The sequence below is a fragment of the Rattus rattus genome, chromosome 1 (genome assembly GCF_011064425.1).
Source record: "Rattus rattus isolate New Zealand chromosome 1, Rrattus_CSIRO_v1, whole genome shotgun sequence".
NCBI lineage: Eukaryota > Metazoa > Chordata > Mammalia > Rodentia > Muridae > Rattus > Rattus rattus.
Genome location: NC_046154.1, coordinates 92,471,637 through 92,492,559, shown reverse-complemented (window position 1 = coordinate 92,492,559; position 20,923 = coordinate 92,471,637). Strand labels below are relative to the sequence as shown.

Here is a 20,923-nt window from a genome sequence, read left to right as displayed (position 1 = left end):
CATAGATCTAAAAAACCTAAGCCGGTTCTAGGCCTCTAAGCCTCTGGCGCAGCAATAATTTAGCAGCGGAGCCCCCACCCCCACCCCCACCCACCCCCAGCCGCTTCTCAGTGACCATGCGCAACAGGCCAGATAAGAGCCTATGGAAAGCACTTGGAGTTTCTGAAATCGAGGCCAGCGGACCCCGGGAATCGTAGTTCATAGCCTTTGCGCAGGCGCAGAGGCTTCCGAAGTCTTGCGCGCGCAGCTGCTGCGGGACAGGGTTCTGAACGCTTCTTGCGGTGCAGCTGGCTGCGGATGTTGGTGCAGGTATTGGTGGTTTATGACGTTAGTTTTGGAGCTGCGCGGGTTGCGGGCCCGGAGCGCACGTCTTGGGCGGATTGGGACCCAGAGCATCCCACGGACCAGGCGCTGCGCTGCAGATGCTGCTGCGTGGGCGTGCACTTCAGCAGCACCGCGTCCTCCCATCCTTCCATTCCTCCCAGTTTTCAGGTCTTGAAAACTTCGCCACCTTTGGTATTTTGAGCCGGATAATTCCTTGTGTGTTTGCTCGCGTGCGTACGTGTGTATGTGTGTGTCCCTTTCATTAGATGTTAAGCAGCATCCCTGGCTGTATCTGTCAGCAACCTGGATCGTTCTTCCTCCGCGTTCCTAAAGAGCTGGAGGCCTCCAGGCTTTGCCAGCTGACACCTGTGGGGCAAATTGCCGCTGTTTTTCTCCTTCGCGTTGAGAACCTTTATCTGCGTCACATTTTCACAGAGCCTCTATGGAAGCAGCTGCGCATGTCTCAGTCACTGCGGAGTCCCAGGTACCCAAAGGGGTGCAGGTGACATGGTGGGCGCCTGATGGTTAGCAAAGAAATAAATGACATCTCGCCTGTGACATGTCGGGTCCTGAGGTGGGTGGTTAACGCTATGCTAATTGCAATAAGAGGCCGAATGTACCGAATGGTGGTACATCTCGGGTCCTATTTCCGAGATGAAAGAGATCTCTGTACACGCCTGTCCCCACAGTGCCCATTCCCATCTTTGTAGATCCCAGTCTTTTACGGAATGAATGCACGGGTGCAGCATAGGCCAGGCGGTGTGCCAAACACCATTTAGAGATTAAAGGGAATTTCACATGGTGACGCGGCATGTCAACTGAGAAGAATCGGAGCTTTTGGTTTTAATATTTTTTTTTTGTGGGGTCACCCCCAACCCGTGGTGGTGGTGGTGGGTGTTAATGAGGGTTGAAACCACAACCTCCACATGCTAGTGGATAGTGTTCTATCACTGAGCAGTATCCGGCCCTGATTTTACCTTGTGTTTATGAGTGTTTTGCCTGCATGCATATCTGCACTGTGTATTTGAAAGAAGAGTGAAACTGGAGTTACAGATGGTTGTGGGCTGCTGTGACAGGAATAGAATAAAGGCTGGTTCCTCTGCTAGAGCGCCAGGAGCCCTGTTTTGAAGAATGAGTACAGGATTGTTACAAATAGGAAGGCAGCATTCCAAGTGATGAGGGGGCAAGGATCTCTCTGGTGTAAACTTTAAGGAGGGTTTTGTGGGGTGTTTTTCTATAGCTGCAGGGTCAGTCTGTGAGGTTTCTAGGCAAATCCTAAGATTGTTCTGTGTGCCCTCAGCTTTGATCTTGGTCTTGGTGGACCCAGTAAGGGCTTCCAAGCAGGGAAATGGCAGGATTAGCTTTGGTGTATTGGGAGAAATCCTTCAGCTGCAGCTCAAGAGTGGATTGAAGACAACTGAACTTAAGAGAGAAGCTCCAAAGGTTAAGAGTACAGAGGACCCAGGTTCAATTCCCAGCACACACATGGCAGCTCACGACTGTCTATAACTTCAGCTCCAGGGATCTAATGCTGCCCTCTGACCTCCATGGACACCAGGCACACTTGTGGTACACAGACATACATACAGGCAGGCAAAACATGCACATACAATAAATTTTAAGATAGAGAAAGTCTACCTTGGTTATTTATTATATGGAAAGTAAGAGTAGGGAGGAGAAATTTGGTAGTAAAATGTGAAATAGGATGTTAGAGTTGAGTGACCGGTAGGAAATGTGTGTTCGTTGAAGAGAAGACAGGACCTGTTTAATAGTTTTGCGCCTGGATGAACCAGAGAGAGCTTCCATTTGTTTGTGAGGAGTATTAAGTGCGAAATAACCGTCTGCTTACAGAGTATATTTAGCTATCTTCATTTAACTCTTGAGATTTTATTCCATAAAGAGTTTCCTTTTAATAGAATAGTTTGACTGAAGCTTTTCTGACCCTTTAGGTCTATAGGTAAAGGTGGAGGGGGAAGGTTCATTGTGTGGGTGATTTAAAAAAAAAATCAATGTCCCTTTGCTCATTTAATGTCTTCTGTTTCTTCTTGGCAGTTCCTTCAAGACTGTACGTTGGATTCCTGGAGCCCTTGGTAGTTTTCTGTGCACAGATAGCACCTGTTAGCATATCAGACTGATCCTCAGTGTAAAGAGGACTGGATTCCTGCTGCTGATACAATGCAAGCGTTAGTGCCCTCAGACATGATGGCAGGCATCTCCCCAGACCCTTCAGCTTTGCCTCTGAGTGAACAAAGCAGGGTCCCCAGAGTGGGTACTCTGAGGGGCCAAGAAAGTATGTTAAGAGATGACCTGGAGTCTTTCAGGCAGAAGTTCAGGTGGTTTTGTTACTCACAGGAAGAAGGACCCAGAAAAACCCTGAATCAACTCTGGGAACTCTGCAAGCAGTGGCTGAGACCAGACATTCACACCAAAGAGCAGATCTTAGAGCTGTTAGTGTTCGAGCAGTTCCTGAGGGTTTTGCCTGGAGAGATGAGGATTTGGGTGAATTCTCAGCATCCTGAGAGTAGTGTGGAGGTGGTGACCCTGGTAGAAGATTTGAACCAAACCCTTGAAGAAAAGGAAGGTGAGAGTTACAGGGGGAGTGTCCGGGTGAGGAAGGGTGGGGAGGGGTGAGAGGAGTCCCCTAAGATATGAAGTAAACCTCTCAAAGGAAGCCATACTGCTAATATTGAAAATAAAAATTATAGTTATATATTCAAAAATAAGGGATAATTTAAGGCAGTGATTCTCAAGACCTCTTAGGGGTCCCATATCAGATATCCTACACAGCAGATTTTACAATATGGTTCAACTGCCGTTAGGAAGCATCAGTGAAAATAATTTTATGTTTGGGAGTCACCACAGCATAGCAACCGTATTAAAGGGTCGCAGCGTTCGGAAAGTTGGGAACCACTGATTTAAGGGAAACATTCTGTTTTACAGATTACTTATGATTAGTTCTACATTGTGGGGGGGGGCTCTCTTGTTAGAGACCCTAATTTTGGGAGGTGAGCATGTTGTGGCGATAAACAGGTCAGAGAGGAGTCAGGCAGCCCACGTTTCAGGTAGGCAGGTTATCTGTGTGAACACAGATCAAATTGGTGGCAGTAAACGGTGCTTCCTCCTAGCCTTCTTAGAGCGTGTGGTAGAATCCATTCTGCCCATTCATTGCCTCTGTGCAGTGAAGAATCCAGTGCTAACAGCAGTCTGTGAGGAAGAGCAAGTTCCTTAAATTAATTTTCTCACATCTTTATATAGTTCTTTCTTTATATAATTTCCCCCAGCTATCTGGTCAATAAAAAAAAAATGCCTACAGTTCTTATTATAAGATGGTTAAAGTACGATTTGAAAAATTATTTCCCCTCGCTTGAAAAAGAATTGTCATCTGAGGATGTTCAGTCACTGTGCATTCAGGCTCCTGGGGTCTTGACCCAGTCACCTGCCCACCCGTTAAGAGCTCAGTGAGTTTACCCAGACCCCACCTTCTTCTGCTCCCCTAAACTCACACTGGAGTTTTCTTGCTTTTTAGCTAGTATCTGTAGGAATCAGCTATCAATCCCGGAGGCACATCCAGGTTTGTTTTGTTTTGGTCAACATAATGCCTTTGTTCAGTCAACAGCTATAAATAATATTTGAGCAAAGCTGGTTTACCTCGGTCAATCTTACAAATTAAAAGTATTTTCTAAACCCTTTATTGTAAAGCTAAAGATATATTGAAGGAAGGGATCCAGTTTTTGTGGACTCAAGAACAGAAAAGATCTTTTGAGGAAAGAGAAGGGGGAAACATTTTTTTAATATAGAAAATGATCTCTGTGGCAGTTCTGAATCCTACAGAGAAGGAAAACCTAATTTCTTTACCCTGCTCCAGAGAACCACAAAACACTGCGGTTATAAAATAGGTATTGGGTTTTCATTTCCCCGTGGGCCTGCAGCCCCTATAATCCTTGTCATGTCCCAAGTGGCTAGAGCAATAAATGCTTTTTTATTAACACATTTGTCCTTTCCTCCTTGGTTCCTGAAACCTGTTCCAGAACCCTCAAGAGATGGTAAAGTGAAAGACATTTGCCTTGTTGTAGTCACGCCTGAATTTAATGAGGTCATATTTGAGTCCATAAATATTCACCCATGAAGGCTGATTCCCGATGCAGCTGTAGGATTAGAACTCACAGCTCCCCCCTCCAGAGAGGGAGGGGCTAGAAGTAGAGATGATGCCAGTGGTGTCGTTAATCATGCCTACGTGGTGAAATTGTCTTCAAGAAAGCTAGGCATATGGGGACTCCAGGAGGGTGGTTATCCATGAAGAGGGTGTGGAAGGAGTTTCTGTCTGGGTGTGTCTCGGCCGTAGCTACGTTCAGAAGCTCCAAGCTATGCAGCTTTTTTACCTGGCTGTTGTATCCTTTCTACTCTCCTTCATATTAAATAAGCAAATAAACATTTCCTGTGAGCCATTCTAGGAAACGAATCCAACTTGAGCTGTTGTGGTAAGTGCTGACTTGGTATGAAGAGAGGAGCTGAAAGACCAGATTGACTTTTCTCATTCCCAGATTGTAACACTCAGGCTCCTGATGTTTGCAAAGAGGAAGATTTGGGAGAAGAAGCGATGGCGGCAGCTCCTCCAAGTGCTGAGGTGGCGGCTCCTCCACGTGCTGAGCCAGGTGTAAGTTTTCCTCCACTGGTTTTCATTCTTCAGTGGAAACTGAGACATTAGTGAGGAGCAAATAGATACAGAATTAACCAAGCCAACTTGTAGATCACCATTTACTTGCTGTTGATCTGGATTCACAGACAGTAACATAGTTCTAGTGCTAAACAAAGGCATTCACAGACAGTAACATAGTTCTAATGCTAAACAAAGGCATTTAAGGCCAGTGAGGCTGCGGAGTGGGCGAAGGCTACAGCAGGTGAGTCTGATCTCAGCCCCCCAGGTCTATGTAGTAGAAGGAGGAACCCGATTCCAGTGGGTTGACCTCTGACCTCCACAGGCATGCTGCAATATACTTAATGTACCACCCCCATCCTCAGAATGTTTGGGGAGGAAGCATTTACTAAATCCCAAAAGTTAGTCTTGACAGAAATGAGTCAGGTGGATTTAGAACTATAATTTCTTAATATGGTAAGGAGCACCCCCCACATAGGTAGACTCAGGAGATTAGAAGAAAGGAAAAAAAAAAAAAAAGCAGGGCTCACAATGTAAGAAAAATGTCAATATTTCCTGAACATACTAGTCATCCAAGTGAAATAAGAGAGAAATGAGATATGTTGGAATGTGAGAGACAGTGGCATATTATTTACAGACAATGTTATTGTCTACTTGGAAGACCTTGGGTTCAACTGAGTAAGACTAGAACTCATACAGTAGCTGGGAAAAGCAACTGGTTATGAAGCAGTATTTCCAGTACTCATAATTACCAGTTAGGTGGGAAAAAATTAGTTATAAGTAATACTTTTATACGAGAACAACTATGAGTTCTAAGAGTATATCTGCTTCCTAGTCCCTGGAACTTGTAAATATTATTTGCTGGAAGAAAAATCATTCACTACAAGTGTAGTTAAGCTATAGGTTTTAAAATGAAGAATTGGTGCTACCAAAATTGGAAAGATGGGCAGGCGGTGGTGACAAACACCTCTAATCCCAGCACTGGGAAGCAGAGGTAGGTGGATCTCTGAGTTCGAGGCCAGCCTGGACTACAGAATGAGTTTCAGGACAGCAAGGGCTACACAGAGAAACCCTGTTTTGAAGAAGAAAAAAAAAAGCAAAAAAATTGCTAATAAAATAGAACTGAAAAGATGAGGAGTTGGTTCTGAGTTATGTGAGTAAGCCTTGAGTGTCGTCATCCGAGAAGCACGGAGAGTCTGAACACAGAGTTATGGTGGTGGTGATACAGAGAGGGACGCAATTGAAGGTACTGGACCACAATCTGGGAAGGTGAAGGGATGCTGGCAGCTGCCGGAAGAGACAAAATATGGATTCAAAGGAGTACACACCTGCCAGCTCCTTGATCTCCTATTCTGACCTCTGGACTTATGAGAGAATATAATTCTGTCATTCGAAGTCTCGGGTCCTGGTATCTTTTATATGGTCTAACATTGACAAGATGCTAATCCAAGCTCTCGAAGACACCTGTCCTGCCTCCCTGACACAGAGGATGCTTTAAATTCTATCGGACTGAAAATGAAAATTTACGCTATACATGAGAGTGTGTACCTGTACAATCTCAGAGCTCAGGAAACTGAGTCAGGATGGCTGGTTTGAAGCCAGTGTGGGTTCCAAGCAAGTTTCAAAGGAGAAAGAAAACTGGAAAAGTGATTTTAATGAGGTAGTATACTTGTGTGTGACCGTGACATACTTATAAGCACGAGTCTATGACCAAACTGGATTCTCTTTGACTGCAGATTTGAGAGCATTGCTGCAGCTAGGTGTGGTGGGGCACACCTACAGTTCCGTACCAGAAGCACCAAAGCAGGAGATCCTGTGCCAGTTTGAGGCTAGCCTGGACTGACAAGAGAAACCGGAGAAACATTTTCTCCTTAATAACAGGCATCATGACTAAAGTTTACAACAGCTGCTACTATGTATTTAATTGTTATCTATAGTTAACTTAGAGTCTACAGATTTGAGGATGGCGAGTGTCAGTCATACCCTCCTGTCTGGTTTTCCTTTTAATCTTAGAAATTAATGTGTTAGGATTAACTTGATCAGTGTTAGCAGTTTAGAGAAGCCTTATCCAGTCAATATTTGATACAGTAATTTGTTCTGTGTTTCTTGTAATAGTTATATGTACTCTGAAACTCACTTTGAAGCTTTAAAAAAAATTCACAAGGCTGGACTAGAGAGATGGTGTAGTGGCTAAGAGCACTGGCTGTTCTTGCAAGGGAACGTCAGTTCAGTTCCCAGCCCCTACATGACAGGTCACAACTATCCTCCACTCTAATTCCAGCAGAGCCAGTGCCCTCCCCTATCCTCTAGAAGCACAAGTCACACATGCAGAATACATACATGTATGGGGCAGAACACTCATGTATATGAAAATAATAAATTCTTTTAAAAAATAAAAAATGTACCAGGCCTAGTTGGACATGGTCCTACAATCCCAGCTACTGGGAGGCAGGGGCAGGAGGAACTCAAGTTCAGAACCTGCTTAAGCAACTTAGTAAGAACTACCTAATGGCAAAAAGTAAGAAGGGTGAGTCTGTAATTTCATGGTAGAGCATTTACTAGTATTTACCATTCCCTGAGTTCAGTTTCCAACTCACACACACACACACACACACACACACACACGAGAGAGAGAGAGAAACGCTAACTGCTTCTCTGAATCCTTAAGGTCTATTGGGAACCAGTACCACTCACAGATGCTGTGTTTCATCTTCTAGGAAGCTGTAACATTTGAGGACGTGTCTGTGGACTTTACCAGAGGAGAGTGGAAGCTGCTGGAACCTTCTCAAAGGGAGCTATATAAGGAGGTGCTGCTGGAGAACTTAGGGAGCCTAGAAGTTCTGGGTAAAGGCATCTCTTCATGGTCTAGCACCTAGGAAGGTAGCCTCTTCATCCTCTGTTCTTATCTGAAAGAAAAGTGTCATGTGACTATCTTCACTCTATCTGCGGGCATCAGTACTTGACATGACTATTCCTGAAAATGGACCCTAAAATGTACTTTCTGTGTGATACTCCCTTCTCAGGAAGTTTTCGCTTCACTTCATCATCCTCAGTGTTATGCCTTCCTGTCCTTCCTCCTTGGATTCCTCCTTCTCTATGTTTGACAGTGTCTTTTTCGTTCTCAGAGAAACAGGCTAAGTATGAATATCGGGTCACCTTTGCTCTATGTGTAAATAATCATTTTCTATCTTTTCTCTGAGCAGGCTCTCCTGTTTCCAAATTAGACTTGATTTCCCATCTGAAGTGGGTTAAGTTGCCAAGGGTACTGGAAAAAGAACTCTCAAAAGACCCCAGTCCAGGAGAGTCGGTAAAAGGTAAGAAGGAAATGAAAACTGTTGCTGACCAGGCCAGTGGGGAAATCTTTGACGAGCTGGGAGAGCCTAACGCTAGACTATAAAGTTGATGGTTAGAAAAGAGCCTTCGCCTTCCTGGGGTGTTCGTGTTAATGGGGGCACTGTTGGTTTGGGTCCTCCAAAAGTTGGATGCCAAGACGTGTATCTCCAAGCCAGAGATTTGTCGGGGGAAATTTCAAGTGAAGAAAAACATAGTTGGCGTTGCCGTCGTTAGAGTGCAGTGCATCTGAGTGAGGGGGAAGGAAAGGAGGTTGGGGAGGAAGGATCTTAAGCTGAAGATGGTCTGTAATTATTTAATATACACTTTCATAATGAAAATGCAGTTACATACCTTAAAAAAAATTGGAACTGGCCTTTTCTGACCTACTTTCTAAAGCATTTGCTTTAGTCAACCTCTCAGCTGTTTCCACTATAATTGCATAAATAAAAAACAATTGTTTTTATTATGCTCAAGCAGCAGCTTAGAGATTCATCCCCAGAATGGGTATTGCATTGTTTTGCCGTGCTATACATGTTAAAATGCTATTTTTATTAAGGGACTTAACATAATTTATGTTGAGTTAGTAGTGATAATAATTTAACTTGTACCCATCAGTAATGAGCTAGCAGTACATAATTTAGAAATCACAAGCAAACAATTTGAGGAGATAACTGATAAAACTGAAAATGAGAGTGGCTCAAAAGCATACATTTAAAGTGGCAGCACTGTTAGGAATTGAATCTGTAGTCGCTTAAAGGTCACTGATCAGAGGTGAGTATTGAAGCTTATCTATTCTGTAAAGTTTTACACACACACACACACACACACACACACACACACACACACACACACAGAGAGAGGGGTGGGGGGAGAGAGAGCAAAACCTGGGTCCAGTATCTCATGCATTCTAAACATACATTCTACCACTAAGCTATACCCCTAACTGTAGGAACATAGTTTGATAAACATTCAATAAGGAAACCAATAAATTATATAGGATAGATTATTATGTAACTGATTAAAATACCATTTTCAAAAATTACCAGTGAACCTGGAAATCTAAAAGAAAAATAACAGAATTTGGGCTGGCTCAGTGGTTAAGAACACCGGCTGCTTTTCTAAAAGACCCAGGTTCAATTTCCAGCACCCTCATGTCAGCTCATAATTGCCTGTAACTCCAGTCTCAGAGAATCTGATATCTTCACACAGACATATATGCAGGCCAAACACCAATGCACATGAAATAAAAATTAATTAAAAAAATATTTTTCAAAATAAGAAAAATAACAATACATCTTAATTTTTCTATTCTATATGAAAACGTTCACATAACTTGTAAATAGTAGGATTTTAAGTTCTGGGGGTTTGGGGTTGGTTGGTTGGTTTTTTGGTTTTTCAAGACAAGGTTTCTCTGTATAACCCTTGCTCTACAGACCAGGCTGGCCTTGAACTCAGAGAGAGCCACCTGCCTCTGTCTTCCAGGCACCAAGGTTAAAGGCATGGGCTGCCGCCATAACTGTCTGTTAAAACAATAAGGAAGATGATTGTGCTCTATGATTAAAGACCAGGGTTGGAGCCGGGGAGATGTCTTCGTGCTATGCTCAGTGCTATACAAGCATGGAGACCCAGGTAGAATCTCCCATGGAAAAGCCGAGCATCGATTTCTGTGCCTGTAATCCCAGCCTTGGAACAGACATGGGTAGACTTCGAGCAACTATTGGCCAGCTAGACTAGCTGAAATAGCCAGCTCCTGGTTCAGTGAAAGACCCCGTATTTTTAAAAAAGTGGAGAGTGTCAAAAGATACCCAGCATTCTCCTCTGACCTCCTCATGCATATATAATGGGCATGTGTACATGGGCATGTGATCATGGGCCTGTGCATTCACACACACACACACACACACACACTATAAGGGGGAAACCAGAATGAAAAATACAGTTAATAAATGAATTCAAAATTCTCAGAAAAATGCAATGAATATATGGTTTTGGAGAAAGTTCCATTTTGATCATCGGACTTTGCGCCTTGGATCCTGTCAGATTTATTAAAATGTGCTGGGGCATTGCATTCTGGGTCACAGGTTTTCAGACCCAAAGAATAGGATTACCAAGTGTTGTGATAGGGTGGAACAATAAATGGATACCTGGTTCTAATGGCTTCAAGATTGTAGTGCCAGACTGTGGTAATGTCTGAAGACTGATCAGAGGTGTGTGTGGGTGAAGTGATTTTCTGTAAAACTTAATGCATTCATCTGCTTTGGGGAATGGCCGTATAATATAGGGATCAAAAGAATGGACTGTGGTATCAAATTAAAATAAGGCTTTAGGGTCCGGAGAGATGACTCAGCAGCTAAGGGAGCTACCTGTTCTTCCTGGGTTCCTAGCACCCACATGGCAGTTCCCACCATCTGTAACTCCAGTTTTCTGGCCTCCATGGACACTGCACACATGTAGTACGCAGATATACATGTAGACAAAACACTCATACAAAATTAAAATAAAAGAATCTTAAATCTGGCTTTTACCACTCCCAATACATACGACTTTGGACAAGCTTCTGCCTCTCTGTCCAGTTGTGACGTCCATAAAATAAATTGCAAGATGTACTTCATTGGTTGTTGTGAGGATTAATTAAACAGTGCAAATACAGTGCTCGCTGGGGACCAGCCATTTGGGCAGCATATGAAGATAAGGTCTGGGAGTAGAGAGAATGAGTAGGCTTGAACCTGGTACAGAAATTAGTAAGAAGACTGAAGACTGGCAGCTTTCCTCACATAAAGCACAAGCTTTTCCTCACCTTCCACTCAGTTTTTCTTAGCCTCTGCGTTCATCTTGCTTTCCTATATCACCTTTTCTCTTGTCTGTTTTATGCGGCTGTAACTGGTAACTAAGCCATATTTCTTTAAATCATTACTGTGTTCCTACGTTCGTCCCAAATATAGCAGTTTCCTTTGTTGCAGATGGGAAATGCTTGCTCTGTTATCTCTTTTAGAGAGTGAGTCTAGAAGTGAATTGGATGCTTTTATGGAAGAGTTGACTTTAGAGAAAACAGTAGAGTACTGCTTCAGCGGCGGTGGCTATGGCCTGAAGACAGAATTCCAGAAGCGGCTTGGCAAACCCGAGAAAGACCATGGCAGGCGGAAGAGCCATGAGAGTAAGGAGGCTGGGTCAGGAGAGACGCCCTCTGGGAAGAATATCAAGCAAATTTCCGCCATGCTCAAACATCGGAAAGCCCTCTTAACAAAGATGTCTCAGAGGTCTAAGGAAGGCAAGAAACCCTTCAGCTTTCATTCAGCTCTTGTGAACCGCAGAGAGCTCAGTGGGGGGAAGTCCAGGAAATGCAGTGATGGTGAGAAGGACCCACGTCGCCCTTTGTCTCCTACTGAACGTAAGAGACATCCTAAAATTGGTTCGCTGCGTAAGACCGAGAAGTGTAGTAAGTGCGGGGTAGACTTTACTCAAATCCTAGGGTGTATTGAAAGCTCTCAGTGTGAAAAATGCAGGAAGAATTTATTTCAAGATGAAACCTCAAGTAAGGACCAGGAAGCCGACACTGAAGAGCCCCGTAAGTGTAAGAAGTGCGGGAAAGCCTTGGAGTCCGGTTCAAAACGCTCCGTGTGTGTTGAATGTAGAAATGCTCACAAAGCTAGCCCCTCCCTCAAGCCACAGGGCAAAACTGGCAGGAGAAAGAAGTCTTACAAGTGTGACGAGTGTGGGAAGCGCTTTGCCGAGGAGAGTGATTTCAGTCAGCATCAGAGAATTCACACCGGAGAGAAGCCCTATGTGTGTAAACACTGTGGGAGAGCTTTCAGCGACAACTCATCATTTTGTCAGCACCAGAGAATTCACACCGGAGAGAAACCATATACGTGCAAGGAGTGTGGGAAATCCTTCACTCACAGTTCTTCTCTTTCAAAACATCAGAGGATACACACCGGAGAGAAGCCCTATAAGTGTAAGGAGTGTGGGAAAGCCTTTAGGCAGAATTCTTGCCTTACCCGACATCAGAAGATCCACACCGGAGAGAAACCGTTCTCGTGTAAGGACTGCGGGTTGTCGTTTCGCCTCTTTAGCAGCGTCATGTATCATCAAAGACTCCATAAGGGAGAAAAACCCTACAAATGCCCTCACTGTGAGAAGGGTTTCCCCTCGCATTCCCGCCTCAGTCGGCATTTGAGAATCCACACCGGTGCGAAACCATACAAGTGTAAAGACTGTGGGAAAACTTTCAGGCAGAGCTCGTCGCTTAATTTGCACATCCGAACCCACACTGGAGAGAAGCCCTACAAATGCAATCACTGTGGCGCGGCCTTTACCCGCAGCACGATCCTCATTGAACATGTCAAAACTCACACTAGAGTAAAGTCCGAGTGTAAGAAGTGTGGTAAGACCCTTAAAAGCCGCTCAGCCAACCTTAGACATCAATGTACACGGTAATCCTGGGACCGGGGGAGGGTGGAGGGGAGGTTAGTTCAGATTGTGCCCTTATTTAAAAGCTCGAATCGGAAACGACCCACCGCATCGATGAGAAGCTTTTCACCTTCAGTGAGGTCCCAAACCGGGACTTCTTCCCCATTGATCCCTCTTCTTGAGGGCGGTCAGTTTCGATTAGACCTGGTAAAGTCACGTTGACGCGGAGAAAGTGTAAAGTGAAATGATTCTGAGAAGACAAACGTAAGTTCGAAAAACACTTTCCTTAAGGAATTCTCCCTTTGGTCACCCTTTCACTGCCGTACCTTGGAAAGAACATGACGGGACTCCTTAACCTGGGTTCCATCCCAGTTTGCCAACCAACCACTGTGTCACCTTCAACAAGTCACGTGGACCTTCTGAAGGTTAAGTTTCTTTACCAGTGGAGTTAAAGAGGTGAAGACTTCTCAGTTCTCTTCTTATCTGATACTGCAGAAATAGTTTGAGAATGTTTAATTCGTTGGAATTGTCACATCCGGTAGACAATTGCCTTCGTACAGGTTAGTGAACTTCTAGATTAATGTGAACACAGAATGTTTGGAATAGGATCTAGGATGTGATGAACAGAACACATCAGGGAAGCTCCATGAGGTTCGCTTTCAGAGATTGTTCTAATTTGCACAAATCACTCCATCTTTTGAGTTTTGCCCCAGTGGATTGAAAAACCAGAGAACTTGTTCCTGAGCCGTCCTAACGGTAATGGTCCTAGGAGAAAAATCAAAACTAGCTGTTTAGAGTGGATTATCTCCCTGCAGTGAGCACAGCCCTCTGTAAGAATCCTGTATGACACGAAGTCACGGGATGTTACATTGAATCAGATTGGGGCCTTAGACTGTTTTAGCTGTGAGGTGAAGTATGTATTACACACAAAGCTTTCACTGTTTAGAAATAGGGAATTTCGTGTGTTGAAGAAAATCGTGCTTGTCTTTTAAAATATACAAGAGCTGACTATATTAGTCCATTATTTCCACAAGTGCCCAGCTGAGGTATGGTTGCCACTTTAAATGCCATGTTTCTCTTATAGCTGCCTTTCTTATGGCAGGCATGTGATTTTTTTTTCTTTTTTCTTACTATGCCATTTGGATTATACATACACTAGAATCTCAAGGGACCCCATTGATAAGAAGTGAAAGTCAGGAAAATAGCACGTAAGTAAGCTGTAGTTGATAGTTTCTTTTGTGCAGCGAGACTTCAATGGAATGGACTGTACAGGTATTGATGGGTGTTCCTTAAATTTGTCACAGATGGAATCTTAATTTCTAACTGGAAAAGGAATTAAAGACCGTGAGTGAGTTATTTTGGGTCTTGGGTCATTAGATTCCAGAAGGACCTGATTGTGGTAGAGAAATAAGTTCCTGAAGTAGACATTTGAGGCGATTCAGAGAGAGCTAAATCAGAACTCTGGTCTTACAGGTATGACGGATCTATAGTGCTGATCTGAGGCTCAGGAATAGCAGGAATATTTGCTGATGTAATGTGCTTAGGTCTGAAATGCTACCTCTGGATATAAGGGTGGGTTCTTCTGGGTGGCTCCTCCTCGTCCTAAAGCCCGAAAGAATCAGACGTTACTTTGTGATAAATTGATCAGTATAGCTGTTGCCAAACGGACCAATTAAACACATTCCTGACATCAAAGGAATCTGGCTTCTATGCCAGAAAAAAGATTCTTCTTTCACATGGGCTTAAGGATTTCTGAAACAGTATATTTTATTGAAATATGTAATGGAGTACACAAAAAAAAACTCTTGAGAAGAGATCTGTTCCAGAATGTCCTAGGGAATTTCACAAGAGGATATTTTTATCCCAGTCTCAGTTGGGGATTGGAAACAAAACTTTTTTTTTTACAATTTTATTAAAATATAGAATACATATGCTTAAAACCAAGGTTTGCTATTTGTATATGTTTTCGTCCGTTTTACTGAAGTGCACATTTGTTACCATAATCCATTTTTCATAACATCACCCTAATAAGAATACCCATTGGATATACCCATTTATATATAATTCTCATCGCTGACCCTATTATTAAGATGTTGTTTGTCAGTATTGATTGTTGTTTGATAATACTCTACCATATGATACTTCATCCATATACCTTTGAGAGGACATTCTCTTCTTTCTCCTTAGGTGGTTGGCCATTAGGAACAACACTGTGAATGTAATGTGTAAGTCTGTGTAGACATTAATTTTAACCATTTTGCTTGGTAGACATCTACAGGTAAAGTTTCTGGGCCATGTAAATTTTTGTTTAGCTATGTAGGAAACTGCCACATTGCTTTCCAGTGGGACTACATCATTGTCAATTCTGGCCAGCAGTGTGCGAAGGTTCCATTTCCTTTACAACTGGGCCAATCTTTAAAAAACATTAGTCACCCTGATAAGGGGCATTTCCAGTGCTTTTAATTTGTATCTCCCTGATGACTGACATTATTATCTGCCTTTCATATATCTCCTGAGTTTTCTCAAATTTCTTATCCATTGAAAAGTCAGGCTAGTTGAGGTATTTATACAAGTTCTTTATCTGCACGCAGTCCCTCATCCAATACGAGCTTTCCATCACTGTGCACTAGACCAAGCTACAAACCCTACTGCAAAATATTAATCAACCGCTAATAATTCGCACAAAAGCCATTCAGTCTGACCTAGCACCCACATACTTAAGTCAGTTTTTAGATTGTCAGGTCAGCTAAGGGTTTTTAACTTATGCTTTATGACTCCGCATAGAATTTCTTAAAGCCTCATTTAGCATTTTTGTCAGTTTACAGTGATAAGTATTTTAATCAGCTACAGTTTTAAAACCAAGTCCTTGTTCTTTAGAATGTTTCATAATGAGTTTCTGTATAGAAATTTCTTTTTCATCATGGGACAACAAAGCCTCTGCCGGTGAGTTTACTTTTACTCTTTTTACTTTAGAATTACCTCTGTGTGCTCTAAAATGAGCCATGTTGGTTGCTTTTGGGTCGTACCGTTCTGTGGCGTCCATGCACGCAGTTACAGCTCCTCTCCAGCCCTTGTCCGCCTCCCACACTCAACTCACACACATAACAAGACAATGTGTGTCTTTTTGTGCCTGGCTTATCTCAGTTGGCTTATAACCGTGCAGGCCTTCAAGGACATCTTCGGTTGGACTTCCTAGTACAGGAAGTCTTAAACTCTTGTTAGTCATGGGGTAGTGTTGATAAAAGAACACAAGGTCATTACGTGTCCTCTGTCTTGTTGGTTCCATAAACTAATCATTGCTCATGCATACAGAAGAACCTGAGAAGATGGACCTGTCTCCTCTTGGGAGTCTGCGTTAGCAAACTGACTTCCAGCATGAGTCATATGCTATAACGGAGCAATGAGAACCTACCATCTCTTGCTTTAAAAGGACAACCCCTCTGGTCTTTTAACTCAGCTACCATTCTATCTTCTTGAAAGAAACTAATCTTTCTGCCTAGCTGAAATTCCTTGACAGATGAAATTTTTTTCTAATAAATCAGAAGTCTGAGATTTGAGCCAATGAAGTGGCTTCTCTTTGTAAATTTGGGTGTTCTTGGAGACAATATAATCAAAATTTTCCTTGAGCGATGTCTTACACAGATCATCTAAAAGTAAAAAAAAAATAATAATAATAAATAAAATAAAATACTTGAAATTTTTCAAATTTTGAGTCAACCGATTTTTGATAATAGGAACGTATATATTCTGTGAGAAATGTATAATTTGCTCATGTTGACACTGAGCAGAATTGTTAGGTGGTGTGTGGTGTTTTCTGTTTTTGTGGGTACTTTTAGAGTGTCCCTCTTTTCCCAAAGTGTTTTGGGTGGGTTGTAATACTTGGGTTTACTTTCACCCCCCTGTGGTTCTTTGTGTGTGTGTGTGCATGTGCAAGAGTCCAGCCGCTGTGTAACTGGCACACCTACAACCCGGAACCTGTTAAAAATCGCTTAAGGTATCTTGGTTAGAAATTTAGATTTCATTTTGCTGGGTTTTGTGGAATTTTTTTTGACTAAGTTGTTGAAGAGAGATGTAGATCTGAAGTGCTGTCTTCAGTATTGCCTACTGTGTATCTTTAATACTTGAACCCTGTGTCTGCTGCTGCTGCCGCCGCCGCCACCGCTGCTACTGTAAATCGCAACTGGCATTCATCAGCGAATGTGCATTGGACCTTCTCTCCTTCTTTCCCTGCTGTGACACCTACAGTATGAGCTTCTGTGTCTGCACTGAATCCTGCCTTAGAAATATGCCTTTGACTAAACTTTAAATATTTTTCCATGTATTTTTACCTATAGAGTAATCACGATTCCAGTAAGAGGCACTTTGATTTGTGGTTATGAACTGTACAAGTAACGCTCGCTTGTGCTAAGTGCGTGCTGTGCTGACGTAATCCTTTATGACATCCCATCTGTGCGGAGACAAATGTCATTTGTCAGCTTGTCAGTGCTGACTAGATAGGTGACGTATTTGCGTGTCACGGAAAAGTGAACGCTCCTATGAAGTGTAAGAGCGCCATGTAATGTGCATTGGTTAAAGTGAATCACAGATCTACTAAAACAATAAAGTTGTATTTAATGAAGAATACCTCTTGCTTTGGGTTTTTTTAATTTTTTTTTTTTTTAGATTTTATTTGTTCATATGTGTGCATACATGAACGTGCCTGTCATGTCATGTGTGTGGAAGTCAGAAGACAATTATGAGAGTTGATTCTCTCCCTGTACTCGTGTCTCCCAAGGATCAAACCTAGACTGTCAGCCTTGGTGGCAGGCCGCCTTACCTGCGAAGCCATCTCATTAGCCCTAGCTTTTATTTTTAAAGAAGTGCCATTCATATTTTCAGTTCTCAATAGCCTCCACTGGTTACCAAATTAGACAGAAGAGTTGGGGAAAGAAATGTTAACCAGGGGAATCCGACTGTTTAATTAAAACAAAGCATCGCGAAGGCCCGCGGCGGGTGTTGACGCGATGTGATTTCTGCCCAGTGCTCTGAATGTCAAAGTGAAGAAATTCAATGAAGCGCGGGTAAACGGCGGGAGTAACTATGACTCTCTTAAGGTAGCCAAATGCCTCGTCAAGCAAGCTGCAGCAGCTCACTTCAGTCAAGGATAATTTCCCAGACTGAGCCTCTAATATCTTGCTGCTCTGCAGTATCTTGCAGCCATTCCATCCAGATCACGTGACCTTCGAGTTCCAAGAGTCAGGGAAAGGAGAGATGCAGCGCCCACAGCTTTTAAACTGTGACCTAGTGCTCTGTCCTGCACATATTAATCCTGGAAACCGGTCTGGGGAGGTGAGTGGGTGAAGAGGGAATAGAGGAGAACAGGAGTAGCAGGATCAGGTGGCCATGCTCGCTGCGCTGGTGCACCACCCACTACCGTATCTCAGCACCACAGCATGTTATTAGATACAGCACCCGGAAGCAGAGGGAAGCTAGTCTCTGCGGGAGGCCTCCCCAGGCCAACAGGCTCTGCCCGCCCTCATCCAAGAGGAGAAAGCAGTGCTTGGTAGTGTTTGCATACACTGCACTCACAAAGACGGCCAACATTGGTGCTTGGACCAGAGAAGGGCCTTGCCATACCTCTGAACCTCGCCAAGAAGGCTTTGGCACTCTAGTGGAGCTGAGGCACTGAGGTCTTTGGCACGGCCGTGCCACATTCAAGACTTCATCTGCACCTCTATGTTTAATCGGCTTTCAGCTCCCCACAGCCTAGAAACAGCTTAGAGCCATTGGTTATACCTAGGTGACAAGGGGCTCCGGGGCACTGCAGGGAGCTCAGAGGAGTGTCCCTTGGATAGTGTCCTAGGGTACTTTTAATATTTGGGAGGAACCTGGAAGACTTTTAAAAGTCAAAAGTCTATTTTCGTTTCAAGTCTTCATACAATCTTTAAGTCTTTCATGCATTTTAATTAAAATAGAGTTTTATCACTTTCCCCCTCCCTTGGGAGCAGCCAGCCTGTCGCAGTTGTCCTTCCTCCATCTCTGTCTACCTTATGCCTTGAGACAGGGCTGTCACTGGCAGTTGTCCTTCCTCCATCTCTGTCTACCTTATGCCTTGAGACAGGGCTGTCACTGACAGGGCTCTCTGGCACTGCTAGTTTGCTCTGGGGGTCTCATGCCTCCCCCTCCTCCATGCTGGGACTACACCAGGGCCAACAACATACATACCTGGCTTTTCAGTAGGTTCTGGGGATCCAACATTACATTTGCACTGCAAACATCACCGCAGCTTATAAAGCCCTTACTTGACAGTAAGAGACTCCGGGTACTATTTATTGTCCTCGTTGGATCAAACCTACATGGAACTGCCTTGAGTCCTGCCACTCTCTCATCAGGTGATCCTTGCTCCCCTCCAGCTAAGACTTTCTGGACCTGTCACTCCCTCTACTTCTTGGTTGCTGTGCTCCTTGCCCTGTTTGTCTCCAACAGACCCCACTAGGCTCCACAGCCACACGGCAGGTCTGCTCTGGCTCTGATGTCCACATTAGCTGGATCACATGCATGAACACCTCTTCAATCTGCCTGGGATCCAGCTGCCTGTACCAGACCCTTCATCTTCCTGTGGAAGCTCTACCCAGCCTCCTTGGGACCACATACCTCCTGCTGGGACGCCCTATGGGTGCTACTCCACATAGGCCGCCTGAACTCTTGTAGTAAGTTATTCTTGTGTGTGGTGTCCCCTTGTTCTGCTGCCTTTGAGTCCTCACACCAGGTCACTCTCCTGTTCAAACACACACCCCCTCACCCTGCTTGGACTCTGCCTCCCTGATCAGGCCATGCTCCCCCACCCACGCAGATGGCGCTCTCACTCAGACTCTGAAAGCCTCACTGAGACAAGAGGCCCTCTTCAGCTGGAGGCAGGCAGATCTCTGAGTTCAAGGCCAGCCTGGTCAACAGATAGAATTCCAGGGCAGCCAGGGATAGAGTGAAATCCAGACTCCAAATAAACAAACAACAAAAGCCCTCCTCACTGTGTTCAGTCACTTCGCTTAGTGTTCCCGGCCTCTTCATCGTTCACTCTCAATTCACCCCACCCTACTCTGACTCTGCATGCCTGGCAGCCCACCTCCATCAGTGAGTCCTGCTCAAAGCCATGGCAGCGTCCCCAGCCCAAACCCAGCTGGCCAGCACCTCCCGTCCCTCCTTTAGGACTAAATGGCTTGGTTAGGGAGACATGGCCAGCTGTGCTAATGCACACTTTTAATCCTAACACTTACCTGGGAGGCAGAGGAGACAGAGCTCTGTGAATTTGAAGTCAGCCTAGCCTGGTCTACAGAGTAAGACCCTGTCTTGAAAAAGAACAGGGGTGGGGAACAGACCCAAAGCTTTAAAAGGTTTAGGTTTCAGGGATGACGATGACGATGACGATGATGATGATGATGATTATTTAAAGGGAGGGAGGTTCGAGACAGGCTTTCTCTATGCAACAGCCCTTGTCAGCAAATGTTTCCAGAATGTTCAGGGCTCAGACGGTACTAGCGTACAGTATAAAGTTTGCCTCGTCCCCTAATACTGCTCAGTTCCAGCTGTTGTGAGTGACAGGTTCCTTCCTTGATCTGTTAGCCTCACTACACAGCACACCAGTGTGGGCTGGCACTGAGAACTGCATATATCAGCAATGCGGCTTTTTTTTTTCCTTCCTTGTATCCATAAGCAATTGGAGTAGAAATCCTTTGCCTTCAAATTCACCAAATTCACTGTCTTAGTTAGATTTAACTTTCATCTTGGCACAACTCAGAAATCACTTGAGTGGAGAACCTCAACTGAAGAACTGCTTCAGTCAGGCTGGTCTGTGGAGGACTGTCTATTACTGGTCAATGGAGGAGGCTAGCCCACTGTGCGAGGTACCATTTCCTCTAAGTGTATGAGGAAGTTAGCTGAACACCAGCCTGCAGTGCCCCGCCTTGTTTTCTGCCCTGACTGAGTCCCCTGGCTAGAGGGGGTGTGAATGGATTACAAAACAGACCTCCCTTCAAGTTCTGCCCTAATTTCTCTTGGTGACAGACCGTGACCTGAAAGTGTGAGTCAAGAAAACCCTTTCCTCCTCTAAATTGCTTTCATTACAACAACAAAGGCAACACCAAAGGCAATATTTGTTACGGTCCCCTAGGGGGAGCTGAGGTCGGCAGAAACATGCTGCCCGTTGTTTGTCATGATTTCATTCTA

General features: G+C 44.0%; 1 protein-coding gene across 4 annotated transcripts; it reads left to right on the top strand.

The window, feature by feature from the left end:
• Positions 1-227: 227 nt before the first annotated feature.
• Znf483 (zinc finger protein 483) lies at positions 228-13,206 on the top strand. Of its 4 annotated transcripts, XM_032903600.1 has the most exons (7): positions 273-309; positions 760-898; positions 2,377-2,905; positions 4,866-4,978; positions 7,696-7,822; positions 8,182-8,292; positions 11,304-13,206. In XM_032903600.1, exons 3-7 carry the CDS (start codon positions 2,500-2,502, stop codon positions 12,746-12,748), a joined length of 2,202 nt encoding a protein of 733 aa, XP_032759491.1. In that variant the 5' UTR covers positions 273-309; positions 760-898; positions 2,377-2,499; the 3' UTR covers positions 12,749-13,206. The 4 variants fall into 4 exon arrangements, with proteins under 4 accessions (XP_032759484.1, XP_032759491.1, XP_032759499.1 ...); XM_032903593.1 differs by lacking the exon at positions 760-898 and having other exon boundaries at positions 228-309; XM_032903608.1 differs by lacking the exons at positions 273-309; positions 760-898 and adding an exon at positions 339-516.
• Positions 13,207-20,923: the final 7,717 nt, after the last annotated feature.